At 31.1% G+C, this 16004-nt stretch overlaps 1 protein-coding gene across 3 annotated transcripts in view; it reads left to right on the top strand.

Moving 5' to 3' along the window:
* CSMD3 (CUB and Sushi multiple domains 3) overlaps positions 1-16004 on the top strand; it is a gene marked incomplete at both ends in the record, with an annotated part of 1156743 nt that overhangs the window by 957258 nt on the left and 183481 nt on the right. For 2 of the 3 annotated variants that reach the window (XM_080694904.1, XM_080694905.1), the window contains 3 exons: positions 9417-9530; positions 10004-10099; positions 11653-11856. In XM_080694904.1, the coding sequence (XP_080551030.1) occupies positions 9417-9530; positions 10004-10099; positions 11653-11856 (414 nt within the window). The remainder of the gene's footprint in view (positions 1-9416; positions 9531-10003; positions 10100-11652; positions 11857-16004) is intronic. The other variant, XM_080694906.1, reaches the window with a different exon arrangement.

A 16004-nucleotide genomic window follows, 5' to 3' on the forward strand; every position in this document is an offset into this window, starting at 1 on the left:
GAGAAATCAATAAACTTTCCCCTTCTTCCCAAAGGCTTGTTCCAATCACTTGATTTGACAAATTATGGCAAATACCTAGTTTTTGATTATACACCCCAACTTGAGAGATAGTAGGGATAGGAATGGAAAATGAAATGAAATTGGCACAATGTTGTGTTTGTTAGGGTTTGTCCTTAGAATATCCCCCTAGACCTCACTGGGACATGGTAGCCACATTAGACGAAGGGCTTGGTTGCTGAGAAGAGGCTACTGGAATGTGGTCTTGATGATTATATATGATCCTGCACCTCTAGCTCTCTATTTGTCCTGGCCTCTATGAAATGAGAGCAGAGACCCTGCACACTCTCTGTTTCCCACACCATGCCCTGAACACCACAGAGTCACTCGGCTTAATGTGAACTGAATCCAAAGTTTGTGCAAATCAATCTTCCTTCCTCTACACTGTGGTGGTTCAGTGTTTTGAGTTATATCAGTGAGAATGCTCACAAAATGGTGTTAAAGGTGGGTGATGGGTTTGTGGATTTCTATTGTACTGTTCTCTGTACTTGCTATATATTGAAAGTTATCATAATTGTACAAATTCTCCTAATTTAAATTATAATCCACATGACAGTATTTTCCTGACCTAAATATATCCGGTTTAGTTGGAAATTGGCAGACATATTCTGTCAAATGTGTAGGAAAAATATCTTAGGGATGATTACAGAAAAATACTCATCTAAATTGAAAATGAGGGAAAAGTGAAAATGTTAATAAAATAAGCCAGCACTTTAACTTTTTTGTTGTGCTTTCCTCTTTTAATTCTTTTAAACATCTACTAGCATTGCTTATTGTGTTTGTCTTGAGTTCATTGCTTTTAAATACTAGATTAATCCTCTGCTGTTGAGAAAAGTTATAACAGCAACATTACAGATAAACTGCTTGCTTGCAGTTAAAGAGATCTTTGTTCTTAGAACAATTAAAGAAAATTGAACTATATTTCCTGTAAGATGTTCTTTGCAATGTCTCTATGTCTAAAATATGTTAAATAGGCAGTTTTGAAATTTTGGTGTTAGGCTAATGGTCACAGTACTGACTGAAAGATAGCTTTGGAGAGGCCTGAAAGTAGATGTTGCAGGTTTCATCACTAAACCTCGTTTTTGGTTCTGCACAAGAAATTACTAACATGAAGACAATTTAGGGCCTCGTATTGTGTTGCAAATTCAACACAAATCCAAATTCCTAGAGCTACTGGTATAGCCCAAAGAATATAGGAAGAAAGAGGTCTTTGTATGTTAGTGGTTTAAAAAAAGAAGCCTTTTGCACGTAGGAGACAAATGAAATGAAATTGGCAAAATCTTCCTAAAATACTGTCTTAAAATATTCGTATGAGATGAAAATATGAGGCTAATTTCAAATAAATCTAGCCAAATTTTATGATAGCTTATGTCACCAACAATAATTTTTGATGCTTTCATACATAATCAAGTTCAGTTCTAAATGCATCTTTGATTTGAATCTTATTTCCATTCTGTTAGTGCACGTGTGTGTTTTTTGTTTGTGTTGTGTTGAAGAATAAAATGCATGCTGAGCAAACAGGGGTAGCTTCTTACAAAAATTTTAACAGAGTGACACACCAGCTGAGTGCATTATACTATCATCAAAATACATCCCAAAACAAAAGAATGTGTAGTTTTGCAAAAGAAATAAACATTTTGAGAATCAAGCTAAAAGCTAATAGAAATTTGTCATATTTTTTTTCATTCTTTATTCTTGCTCAGACCCTTTCTGTGTGGAACTGTTTCTCTTGTGATAGTTTCAAATCTTTTGCAACAGTGAGGGGGGTAGAGGGGGACTTAAGATGAAGGAAATAAGTGGAAACAAATAAGAATACCCCCTCACCTTACTCCTCTTCTCTTAACATAAATAGGAAGCAGAGAATGACATTTTCTTTCCACCCAAAGGAGAGAATAGGAAATCAAGAAGTCAGAGAAGTACATGGCCATTTTGAAACCACATGACAAGTTAGCCTTCAGTAAAATAGGATACTCGTCTAACACAATCAGTTCCGTCATTTGTTCTAAATATGCATGTACAGCCAGGTGTGGCGGTACATGCCTGTTCAGGGGGCTGAGGCAGGAGGATGGCGTTTTCAAGGTCAGGCTAGGTGAGTTTGAGATGAGATCCAATTTTAGTAGGTTAATAAGATATACATATATAGAAATCAGAGAATGAGAGAACATATGTTATCTTCAAAAGCCAACTAAGCCTTACCTATCAGAAAGATTTCAGGTTTAATGAGTAATATATGTATTTATAAAACTGAGTTACTGCTAATAGTCACTAACAGTAAATGCTATGTTTCAGGCTCTGATCACCGTGTGTGTGTGTGTGTGTGTGTGTGTGTGTGTGTGTGTGTGTGTGTTTATGAATATCTACATAAATCCTAGGGGGTTAGATATTGTTATTACCCCTGTTTTACAGGTTAAAAAAACGGAAGCACAGAAAGTCAATGTAACTTTCCCATGAGGCTTATTCTGGATGCGGTCCTAGAGAGTCTGATTCCAGAACTCATTAAGGAGTTTTACAGGGTATTTCACACCCATAACTTAGTCATTTGAAAATATTAGTCCTCCTAAATCTGCTCAACTATAAATGCTGATGATCTTTAAGCTGTTCCATCTATTTTTTTTTTCTGAAGCAAAGATGCCTTGTTGTTTTAGTACCTTGGCCTGATGAAGATCATGACACCATCCCTCTGACTATGGAAACTATCACATCCCAGAGGACCTGATGCCTTACTTTCCCCCAAAGCTACCAAATCTGAACTCTTCAACATCAAAACAAGTTCTAATCAAATCTGATTTTACAACCTCTTCGATGTTTTAATTTTACTATTCACCCTTTCTGCGGAAGCAGTTAAATTGGTTCTCTTTATGGCAACCATGCCCTAGTTGGACTATGAGCTTTATTTCCTTTTTCTACCATGTTCTGAAATATCCTGAGAGTTATTTTCTTCTGAGAAAAGAGGACATAAACAAAGTTGAAACCCTCTTTATTTGCATAAATTCAATTTCCATTTTAATTCAATAATTCTGGTTCTGATCACTGAATAACAGTAATCATGTCCATATTTGTTTTATTATCCGCATTTAAAGTTAATTAATTTCTAAGTCAGTGAATCTCTATGTAGTATACAAGCTAATAATTTCAATAGCACAAAATTAAATGCGACTTTGAAAAGTTTGTGACTTGCTTAGCATTAAGAAGTAAACATTCACCCACTTTTGAAGAATAGAAGAGCAGACTGTATTCAAGATTATTGATTAGATATCAAAACTATTTGTAGAAGAGAGTTTGAACTCAACTCCAAATACATCAAGGAAAAGTTGGAATTTATAGCCAGGGAATAGGATGGAGTCAGGAGGTTAAAAAAAAAATGCTAACAGGAAACATCAGGGGTAGTAAGAAGTTCTTACTAAACCAACTTAACAGAATTCTTACTAAAAGTAAATAGGATTAACCAGCCATCACCTGGTGGATGATAAGAGGTAGATAGGGAACAGATCTTGAGGATGAAGGATTCTGACTAACCTGACTTTACATATTCTCTCAAAAGACTGTAAAATACAAAGACAGAATGGAAGAAAAAAAAATGTCAGGACCTAGTGAGAGGGTTCAGAGGAGCCTGACAAAAGTCTGGCCAAGGACAGCCTCTTGGCCATCAGTGGTGAAACATTTTGACAAAGTAGAGTTTAATTGAAAAGGAAGCTTTTCATTCTTGTTCTGGGCTGATGGTGTTGATCAGTGGTAGAATATTTGTCTAACACACAAAAGGCCCTGGGTTGTTTCCCAGCACCACAAAACATGAGTTGCTATGATTACTTATGTTCTAAGTAAAAGTATACACATATGGGCTCTAACCTATTTTAGCACATTGTGTTATATGTCAGATGTCACCACATCTATGGGCTCTTGATGGCCTATCAGAAGAGTTGAGGAGAGGCACAAAAATACAGGCACAGCTTGTTATTCTTACACTCTAGCACAAGGGAGGAATTTTAGCTTGGAATTTTACACTAAACCCCAAAAGAAGAAATCAGTAAACAGCGTTATTGTACTTCTATTGTAGGCAGTAACTGGATCTCTTGAGGTCATTGCAGTTGGAAGTGGGATTTCAGCTGCGTCTGTTCTCTTGGGGATTGTGTATCTCCATGGGAAGAGAGTCTCATTGTCATCTTAGGTGTCTGTCTCAGGATGTGATTTTTATTATGATAATGAAGTAAAGGTAGGTAATAGATTTTATCATATACTACATGCAGGCATCTCCCTCTTTCCCATATCTCAGAAAAGCCCTCAGCATTAATCATAAAGACACAGGAAGAATGCATGGGAAAATTAAGTATGGGACTTTGTTTTTTAAGTTAACTCTCATTTAACTTTAGTGCTTTTGTGTTTTCATAGCCCTTTATTTGCTGGTTAAATTTTGACCCTGCTCACCCTTGTAAGATGTCTCCATCTCTTAGGTAGACCCTATGCTGTTTAGTAAAATGATGCTTTCAGTGTGACTGCTGATCTGTGCTGAGCCATTTTACAGTTTAACTTTGCTCACGCTCAGGAGTATTTATGCCATTTAAGCACTCTGTCATCATTTATTGATGTATGATTAAAATGACTTAATTAAGCAGAATGGACAAGGTTTCAAGACCTAAATGAATGTGATCAGAGGAAAAAGTATTTGACAGGAGTTAGTGTAGAATAGCAAACAAGTGCTTATTCAAACTTAGATGTAAACTTATGCTGTGCAAAACTTCCCATTAAATGGAACCCTGCAGCTCTGTCTGTGTTGGATAGGATATCATAAAAAGTAGGTGTCAAATAAATCATGCTTTATCTATAAGGAAAACTAGGTAGACATAATGTTCTTGTCTCATTTTGCGTTTGCATGCACATGGGGAAGCAAATTAACTAGGACAAAATTTTTAAGTTGAGATAAACATTTTATTCATATGATCTAAATTAAAAATTCTTCTAAATGATTTCACCAGACTGTTAAAGTGATTTTTAAAACTCCAAACAATAGATTTAAGAGTGCACTGTGCCTCTAAAAACTGCCAAGTAGTAGTTGATAGAGGGCTTGCTTGAAAGGATGGATTCAAATGACTAAAAAAGCAATAAGCTCTCTGCGAAAATGTACACAAAGTGTCCTGTTATTATATTATTATTAGTTGGATTGGCTAATATATTTCCATAGGTAGAATAAAGATATGCTGCCACTTTAACTGACACAAATGAAATAAATAAAGTATAGGAGCAGGGATCTGTATATTTGATTACCGTTTTTTAACATCAGCATTTAATTCAGTTCTCATACATCGTTGAATAAAATCAACTAACTTTGATTGAATGAATAAGAGATATTCTAGAATAAAATGTACTTAAAACAAGAGGTTCAGAAGAAGTTTTGAGTATGAAATAGATTATTTGTATAGACTTATTTGTAACAATATTTTACATATACATTTTACTTTATTAGGTTCTCTTTTATTTATTCTAGCTTGCTGTCATACATATAACATTCGAAAAATAATTTACATAGTTAAAAGCATTGTCTTTAACATCTACTACACTAAAAGAAGGAAAAAAATTTCTTAAAATATTGCTTTCCTGAAGAAACAGTGTGTTATTTAATGCCTACTTTTATACCTGAGAGTAAAGTGCTTTTGATGTCTACAGCATATTTCTAGAGAAAGGAAAAAAAAATACTTGTGACTGAGATGTAGGAAATTCTTTATTTGTTCTTATAAACTAAAGAAAAGAAGAGAGCTTGCCAGTTATGTTAAAAGACACAATCAGCCGGGCATGGTGGTGCATGCTTGTAATCCCCACACTTGGGAGGTGGAGACAGGAGGATTGCGCTGGTGTAAGAGACCCTGTTTCCAAATTTAAAAACAAATAAAAAGTATAAAATAGGTCTGGGAGTGTAGCCCGGAGGTAGAAGGGCTTCCAGGAACCCCAGTATTACCACACACACACACAAACACACACACACACACACACACACACACAAAGACACAATCAGGCCAGACTTTGGGAGTTAATTGTAGTTCTACAGATACAGCCCAGACTTTGGGAGTTAATTGTAATTCTAGAGATAAAGTATTGCCCGGCCTTTAGGTTGAAGCATCAGTTTCTAGATCTCTGTTAGTAGGTGATTTTTTTCCAGATGACTTCATTTCCAGACCTTAAAATCCTATAGTGGTAATGTGTAGCATTCTTCCTTAACCTCTCAAAAAACTAAGAGGTGACTTTGAAAAAGAGGACACAGTCACTTCATACACATAGAGAATATAAATATTAACAATTTTTTATGTCTCAGTAGTATAATCTGGCTTACAGCAAGATGTTAAAATGATTCAAAAGAAAACTCAGGTAACCAAATGATAGATATTTGGTTAATAAGTAGGGAGATAGAGAAATAAATTTACAAATAGATTCAAAATAGATCTGCTTACTAAAGTCATTAATCAATTGCATTTCCCCAGAGCTCCCATCAATACAGGTGATATAGACATTCCAGACCACAATTTGCTTACAAAATAGCCAATGGAGTGGGATATGGTGGCAAATGTCTTTAGTTTCAGCTACTCAGGAGGCTGGATCAAGAGGATCACTTGATCCCAGAACTTCAGGACCAGCCTGGGTGACATAGAAAGACTTTGTCTCAAACCAAACCAAACTAAAACAAAACCTACTCATCTACTGATTTATTTTAAAGTCTTTTCAGATTTTCTCTTTATCAATTCTCTGAAGCAAATAGTGTCTAGTCATTTTGGAGGTTGTAGAAGCAAAATGCCTACTGCTGGCTGCATGAAAGAAAACTGAATAAATTAGAGTTTATAGACTGAAATGGAAACAAACTAAGGAATAACATTTAATTATTAAATGGGAGGATTTGGTTTAGTATTATAGCACATTGTTTAATGAGATGGTAAGTTGAGGATGTATCTATGTAGTAAGATCACTATGCCAATGTTCTTGATTCGATACTATAAAAGAATTTAGGAAACATGTACTATATACTTTTATCTTTCATTTAGCAATATATTTTATATAAAATTAATATAAAATTAATTTATAAAAATATAAAAATTTAATTGCCCACATTAGTGTAGTGTTAGAATGCAGTTAAAGAACTTTGCTTATTTTTTGGTTTTTTTTGAAGATTTAAAGAAGTTTATTAGAAAGATAGAAATACGGAAAATAGAAATACAGCCACATGGCATGGGTGGGTGACTCGAAATGAATATCCACTCGCTTATTTTTTAATAAGGCAAATTTCAACGCTCTGCTACTTCATTCCTACCCTCCTCTACTATTCCTACCCTTATCTCAAAGTTACTAAAACAAATAACAAACACAAATTACTAGCATCACATAAAAGAGCATTTCCTGCAGTGTTTTTTACTTGACATGATGAAAAAATACAGTTTTAGTAGTTGTACTATTAACAGTTATGGTCTCAACACATTCAATATATAGTTGAAACAAACTGGTATATTTGTAGAGATGCCATAATAGAGACAAAGGTCTAAATACAAGAAACTATAAGTGGTGTTTATTTTTCCAAGACAGTTTTTGGATAACTCCATTTAGTCGTTGTGGAAATGAGTCAATGTGGTTGTTTGCTTGGAAATAAAAAAATATTTTCAAATTAAATGCTTGAGATAGTTAAACAGATGGAGTTCAAGGATGTTGAATGTTAGCTTCTTTGAATGACTTCCCAAAAAGATTAGGAAAATGATCTTTCAAGAAAGAACCTTATTGAATAGTGTACTTGATATAGTAAAATTCTGATTAAATTAATACAGTTTTGTTTTTATTTTTGTTTGTTTTTTTTTTCCACTTGGTAAGGCTATAGCAACATCTACATTTTAATAGGCACTTTAAAGACACATTTGAAAGCAGATCATCCAAACACCAATATACAAAAACTGAAAACAAAAGCTTTCTTGTTTCTTTTTAGGAATATTTTTGAAAAAGCTTGGGGTTTGGTGGAGTAAATTTATGATCTTTTAAAAGATTTATACTCAAAATATTTTATATAAATTGTAAATGATGAAAACAGTTCAATACATGTATCTGGTTTGGTGGAAATATAATTTTTCATAATTTCTAGGAAATATTTTCTTGAGGATTATTTTCAAAATTCAACACTTCAGAAATTTCTCAAAGCAATAACCCTATATCTGCTAGCATATTCATTTTCTCTTACTGCACAAAGAACTGGACTGAGATCACCAGCTTATTTTTGTAGGCAAAAGCTATAAATTTGTATTATGATGTGTATATTTGTGTTCATGTGCAAAACTCAGCCTGTTTCAAGTAAAGTAGACTGTTTTCAAAAAGACTAGAAGATATCCATAACCTTGTTTTGAGATATAAAATAGGAATTGGAACTTTTAAAACATATGTTTTTACTGACACAATGTATATTCAAGTGATATGATTTTGAAGTTATCAAAGTTATTTTGCTTTTACATGATAAAATTTTTAAAAATTCATATTCTTTTCAACCCCCCAATTTTTCTATTTAATTGTTTTAAGAATGACTGCTATTAATTTTTAAAACACCAGATATAAACTGATTTGGCCTCTAGAACAGATTGTTTCTTTGAAGTTATATATGGGTAGACTTTGCATGTAAATTTAGTTTATAAATACAGACACATACAACATGAAGTAAAACGAACCACTTATAAAATTATCTTAGTAAATAATTCAGAATTATGCTTACTATGAAAAAGTATTTTTTAAATTTTATAATCTTTCAATTATTGATTAAGCTAAATAGTATTTCTTTGTTTTGACATGCAATTAACAATAAATGCTTGGCAATCATTTTTAACATACAATGTAAACTATACACTGTCCCGGAAAAGTAGCTTGGCATTTTTCTATGAAATTATTTGGAATGACATTTTAAAAGCCACTTAAAAGACAAACAAATAAAAACCTGTATTAAAACGATCTCATCAATAAGAAGAGGAAAAAAATTAGAAAAAGAGAAGAGAGTCACAAAGTGGAAAAAATCAAACTACCAATGGGAAAGATCCATAAGTAGTTACTAAAAGTACCAATCACTAATCTTGTGATTTCTGATCTCAATTACCTGCTATATCTTTTATATTTTAAAAATAGTCTTCTCAAAATTTCACTGCTTTTAGGATTGGTCATTATTTTTATGACCTGAAATACATGTGCCCAGAGTATCAACAAATGGGCACCTATCCTCTTTTAAAGGTAGAAAAACAGAAGATGACTATTATATTTTAATACTTTGTTCTCTCTCTCCTCCTCTTTCTATTTTTTTGTTTTTTGTTTTCGTTTTTGGATGGTTGGTGATTTGTTTGCTTCTCCTGGTTCCTGTTGCTCAGTGGTGTTTGGCCAGTTTGTATTTTTCCAGACATCACTCCACGATGTTGTTGAGGTGTTTGATGGGCCAACTCAGCAATCTTCTCTGTTATCTTCCCTCTCAGGATCCCATTCAGGTATCCTTTACTAGAACTGCTGTGCATCAGTTATTGATTACAGACTGACTTTGATTAGTACTATAGAGAAAGTTGAGATTTATATCATCCATATTAGAAATAAAGTAAACTGAAAAGAGAATCACATTTTATTTTAAAGAATAGAAACACAATTTAACAGTAACTCAGAGACTTGAGAATAATATAATCGAATATAATATATAATCACAATCTGTGGTATTTTAATGTAATATAAAATATTTAAAGATTCTTTGCAGAATGAGACTATCTATATCAAAATGTCATTAAAGCCTTTCGGTAAAAAGATTGCAACTGAAGCTGAACCCAAGGAAAATATATTGATAGAGATAGGATAGTTTAAATATTTGATATAATATAGATTGACATTTTCAAATGACAGTGTAAAATATACTTTGTTAGGTATACTGAATGAAAATTATTTATGATATCTTAGTGTTTGTTTTGTTGAGTAGGAGAATCACTTCCACTGAGTTCAGGTAATCAGATCACAATTCGATTTACTTCAGTTGGACCAATAACAGCTAAGGGATTTCACTTTGTTTATCAAGGTAAGTGACCCTGTAGTCTAGAAACACACTAAAGAATGATATAAATTTCCATGCTATGTTCAGAGTTATTGAACGATGCAATTCTCATAATCATATAGAAGAGATAAAGATTTTGTAAGCAGTTTACCCTGTTCCCCACACTGTCACCCCGTACCTAGTCACTAAGACATTGTCACTTTGACCAAAGTAGAAAAAGATTTATTGCTTCCACCATCATTCTCCATTTAAATGTCTGATTTTCCTTCTTTCCCAATACATTGTTTTCAAAACATCTATGTTTTCCTGATAACACTTCACTCTACATTTCCTACTTTCCTCATAGTCTAGCACTTTAAATTTAAAATGTACCAATTTTCATGCTGATGCGTTTAGACATGCCAAGGAAATCATAGCTCCATTCTAAAATTATACTTTCTCATTCCCTCTGAAAACTTAAAGCTTTCTTCATGGTTATAAAAGATTTCACTCAATTAGAAGTTCATTTGGACAGCTTTTTCTTGCCTTATATAGACAAACTTCCACATTATCATTAAGTTAAGTGCCATCATTTGAAATCTTTTGTTTGAATTATGTATGATCATGTAGTAGTTTTCCTCAAATATACTTTGAACTTTATTCATAAGAAATTTATAAACATTTGTGATTTGGTATTATTACTCTTATTCCATTTATCGGTTGGCTATAATCTTATATATTTTTATTTAATAGTATTCCCCACTGTAAGAAGTTTGTACCATTATGAATTTCAAAAGGCACTATAAAATTTAGTTATATTTACTTAAGTCACATAAGAGAAATTGATTTATATGAAACTCATTGTTATCATTTTTTGGACTGTTGTCAATTTCTAATCACATTTGTATGTGTTTTAAAAAGAAAAAAACATCCTGTTATCATTCTACTTTTCTATGTAAAAAAGAACAATTGAAAGACATACAGAATCTGAAAGAAATTTCAAGTTCCTTATTATATAATTATCAAAGTAAAATTCTTTATTGTTGTTAATCTGTTGGACTTATATACTGCTTAGCCTGACTCTAGTCATTGTCTTCATGAATAACAAAGGTTTTGAAAACTAAGTTTGTAAACATGCTATGAAGTTAAATAAAATGTACTTGCTTCATAAAAATCTATATTCTTAAGGGCCAAATTCTGAAAAATTTATTTTATGTAATATGATATCTTTTAAAATTTGGTATCCCAAATTAAAAAATAAAACTATTTCAAATTTGATATCATAAGTTACAGTATCTAATTAAATTATTTTGTTTTATTAATAAGAGTTTGGTAAGAAAAAGAAAATAACATAACCAATATTGCTTAAAGTATCAAAATAAAAATATTTTATAATATAAATCTTGATGAAATGGCAATATTCTTTTTAATTTAATTTAGTTTTGTATGGAATTTAAAACTTTTAGAAATGTATTCAAGTTTTGATTTTAAGTTCTAACAAAAAGTGGATTTCTTTGAAGCCTCTTTTAATAGTAACATTTTAAATTTGTATTTATCTAACAAATATGGAATTAAAACCAACAATTATTTCTACACAGCTGTTCCTAGAACAAGTTCCACACAATGCAGTTCTGTGCCTGAACCAAGATTTGGAAGAAGAATTGGCAATGAATTTGCCGTTGGTTCCTTGGTACTTTTTGAATGTAACCCAGGATATATTCTTCATGGATCCATAGCAATTAGGTGTGACACAGTGCCCAATTCTTTGGCCCAGTGGAATGATTCCTTACCTACCTGTATTGGTGAGTATAAAGATTTTAATGCTCAGTGAAGGTACATAACATTTTCTTTCAAGACTTATTTTTAAATAAAAAGATAAAATTGTATGCATTCATTATATATAGCATGATGTTTTGAAGTATATGCATATTATTATATGAATAGTCCTAACGAATTAGCATATTGATTACTTCATGAAATTATCATTTTGGGGGTCAGAATGTTACATGTAATCTTAGCATTTTTCAAGAATACCATACATTACCACTTATTATGATCACCAGTTGTGCACTAAATCTCTTAAACTGATTCCTCCTCTATAACTGCAATTTTATATCCTTATCCGACTTTTCTACTCCTATCATTCCAGGTTCTTGTATTCACTTTGACTTTATTCTACCTTTATGAAAGCAAATTTTTTTTAGATTCTACATAAAAGGGAGGTCAACTTGTTTCTTGTGCCTGGCTTATTTTATTTAACATAATGTTCTCCAGGTTGATTCATGTTATTGCAAATGGCAGAATTTCTTTTCTTGACTAAATAGTATGTCTTTTTGAAAATATCCTATACTTTTCTTCTCATAAATTGATGGACACTCAGGTTATTTCCATTTCTTGACCATTGTGTACTATGCAGCAATAATCATGACAATGTAAATGTTTGTTTGACAGACAGATGGTGTTTCCTTTGGCTATATTATAGCCAGCAGTGGGATTTTGCTGAATTATATCATATTCTATTTTCACGATATTTTAGAAACCTACGTTCTGTTTCTATAATGGCTGTACTAATTTACATTCCCATCAACAGTGTGCAAGTGTTCTTTATTTCCCCCACATCTTCTACAACAACTCTTTTCATTTAACTTTTTGATGATATCAATTCTTACTGGAGTGAGATGATATCTTACTCTAATTTTCATTCACATTTCCCTGAGGATAAAAATTAAAAAAATAAAAAATAGTCTACAGATTATTTTTTCAAATACTTGTTGACTACTTGTATGTCTTCTTTTAGAAATGTCTATTTATTGCTCATTTTAAAATTTAAAATTGTGTTATTTGTTCTTTGCTATAGAGTTTTTACATGGACTATCTATTAATACCTTGTCAGATATATAGTGTATAAATATATTTTTCCATGTTCTAAGGTGTCTCTTCATGTTGATGATTGTTCTCTTTCCTTAGAAGAAGGCCCTTAGCTTGATATAATCTTATCTGTATATATTTGCTTGTGTTTCATGAGCTTTTGGGGTCTTGTTCAAAGTATTCTTGCCCATACCAGTACCCTGAAATTTTTCTACTGTTTTCTTTTAGAAGTTTCAATATTCTAAATTTAAGTTTTTAATGCATTTTGAGTTGACTTAAAACTGGTTATAGATAGAAATAGTTCCATTCTTCTGCATGAGGGGATCCTTGAATCCCCATTTATTAAAAAAAAAAAAAACTGTCCTTTTGTTGAAAATCATTTGGCTCTAGAAGCATGGGATTATTGCTACACTTTCTATCTTGTTTCATGTTATATTATGTCTATATCTATGCCAGTATCATGCTGTTTTGATTACTGTCACTCCGTAGTATGTATTTTGAAGTCAAGTGTTATAATGACCCCTTTTTTTTTTTTTTTTTTTTTTTTTTGCTTTGGCTATGGGAATATACTTCCATATAATTGTATAATTGTTTTCTCTAGTTTTGGGAAGAATACCACTGATAATTTAATAGGAATTGTGTTGAGTCTATAAATTATTTGAGTAGTATGAATAATAAAATAAAATTATTTTAAAATGAGATCTGCCAAATCTTTTCAATCATTTATGTATTCTTTTCAATTTATTTCATCAATGTTTTACAGTTTTTCTGGTAATAATTTTCTAGTTTGGTTAAATTTATTTCAAGATCCTGTTTATACAACCATTATAAATGTGATTGCTTTGTTCTTTTGAAATTTACTGTTTACATGAAGCACCACTACTGATTTTTGTTTATTATTGGATACTGTAACTTCATTGAATTCATATATTAGTTATAATAGCTTTTTATGGCAGTGTCTTTGGGGTTTGCTTTATTAAAGATGATGTCATTTGTACTGACAATTTAACTGTGTCTTTTTCAATTTAGAAATCTTTTATTTCTTTATCTTTACTATATTTTGGCTAGAACTTCTACTTTTATCTTAAATAAAAGTAGTGAAAATTGGCAAGCTCATTTTATTTCAGGTTTTATAGAGAAATATTTTAGCTTTATTCCTGTCAGTATGTTATTTGTTGGCTTTTTATAAATGGCCTTTACTATGTTGTGTTATGTTTCTTGTACATTTAATTTGTTCAGTGTCTTTATCATGAAGGGATGTTGAATTTTGCCAAATGTCTTTTTTGTACTATTGAAATGATCATATGAATTTTATCCTTCATTTTTACAAATATGATGTATCTTGCTTATTGATTTATGTATGTGAACCATCCTTGCTTTCCTGGGATCATAATGAGTGATATTTTTAGTGTGCTCTTGGATTAGGTTTGTAAATATTTTGCTTAAGGTATTTACATATATGTTTGGAACTATAAGAAATACATTTCTGTTTCTGTATTTCCCAGGATAAAGTACTTTGGTATAGCAGCCCAAATATTCTAAGATACCCCTCTTTCTAAGTAATTTAACGTATATTTAATTTAATCTTTAAATAAACTTATAGAGAAGATACGTTGAGAATTTGCAGTTGACTAAACTCTTAAAGATGTACAGCAGTTCTTTTGAAAGTAACAAAATATTAAAGTGTAGAGCAGTCAGAATTTAAAACAAAGTTTTTAAACCTCAAATGACAAACTAATAAAGTATTACTTCTCATGTTCTTAAATTATAACCTATTTCTTTCTTAATTATACTTTTAGATTTTACATATAATATATATTTTTATACTATTAAAATACACTTTTACTATCAACAAATAAGGAAGATAAAACAATTGAACTTATTTTTTCTCTTCTGTACATAGATCTGGAGTTGATGGAACAAACAAATCTTCCCTTAAGTACTTAAATTCTGATAAAAAGAAAATACTGTTCTTTCTATATCACAAATATGTTTGTTTTTATATTTTTATATAAAATAGGTATAAATAACCTAAACTAAGCAGAACTATAAGATGAAAGAAATATTAAAAATATTCCTGTAGGTCTATGCCAAAATTATTCTCACAATATGCATAAATTGGAAATTACATTATTGTTAATTGGTCTAATTATTGAAAATAGACAAATGATAAAAATAAATCTCTTTAAACTCACAATAGAATTTTAAATGTTTCTCTATAAATATAAAAAATCATCATTAATTATATCTTACTTTTCCCTAAAGTTATTTATATAACCTCCACTGCCACTTTTTTAGTTTATGTAGGTTTCAACAGAAAATATCAATATCAAATTTGAATAATGTCCTCATACTTGAGAATTATAGTAACTTCTTGGAACAAGGATTAATTTAGTTTTGGGTAAATTTCTTGACCTTTTACTTTAAAATTGAATTGAGAGTTACTACAAGATATAGGAAAATGTACATAATTTCTTGAATCCTCAATTCCCATATCAATAAAACAGGAAAATAAGAAATATTCTCATAAACTCATTAGGTCTGTTAACTTTCAATTGATTAAAAGTTTTTGGAAATTTGTAAGTACAGATTTTTTTTTATTTCCATTAGAGATAAGTCTGTATAAACTTGTCATAAGATGAAAACATCATTAAATCCAAAACGTATTCAATACACCTGACCAACAGCATATGGTTTCTGAGCAATACAGCACACTGTAAAAGATGGGTTGTTTTAAAGTAATTATATGTAAAATTTATCTTCCACAGAAGATTTCTGTATCTTGGTAAAGGTTGAAAGTCCTGGCTTCTATCATTCTTTCCAATTCTAATAATTTTGGATTCCTTGATTTAAGGTATTCAATTTGCACTTAAAATTTAGCTTTTGGGGAAAATTATCATACATGATTTAAAAAGACTCTGAAATTTCTTTCCATCAATTGATACATGTGATGGTAAATGGTTGAAGAGGAGTAGACTTAAAAGAATGAGTATATACTTATAATTTATTTTGGATTTAATGTTTGCAAGGTTGCTTGACAAAAAATAAGTTAAAAATAAAACAATTTTAATTAGAATTGAAA

Source organism: Muscardinus avellanarius, assembly GCF_963383645.1.
Source record: "Muscardinus avellanarius genome assembly, chromosome: 4".
NCBI lineage: Eukaryota > Metazoa > Chordata > Mammalia > Rodentia > Gliridae > Muscardinus > Muscardinus avellanarius.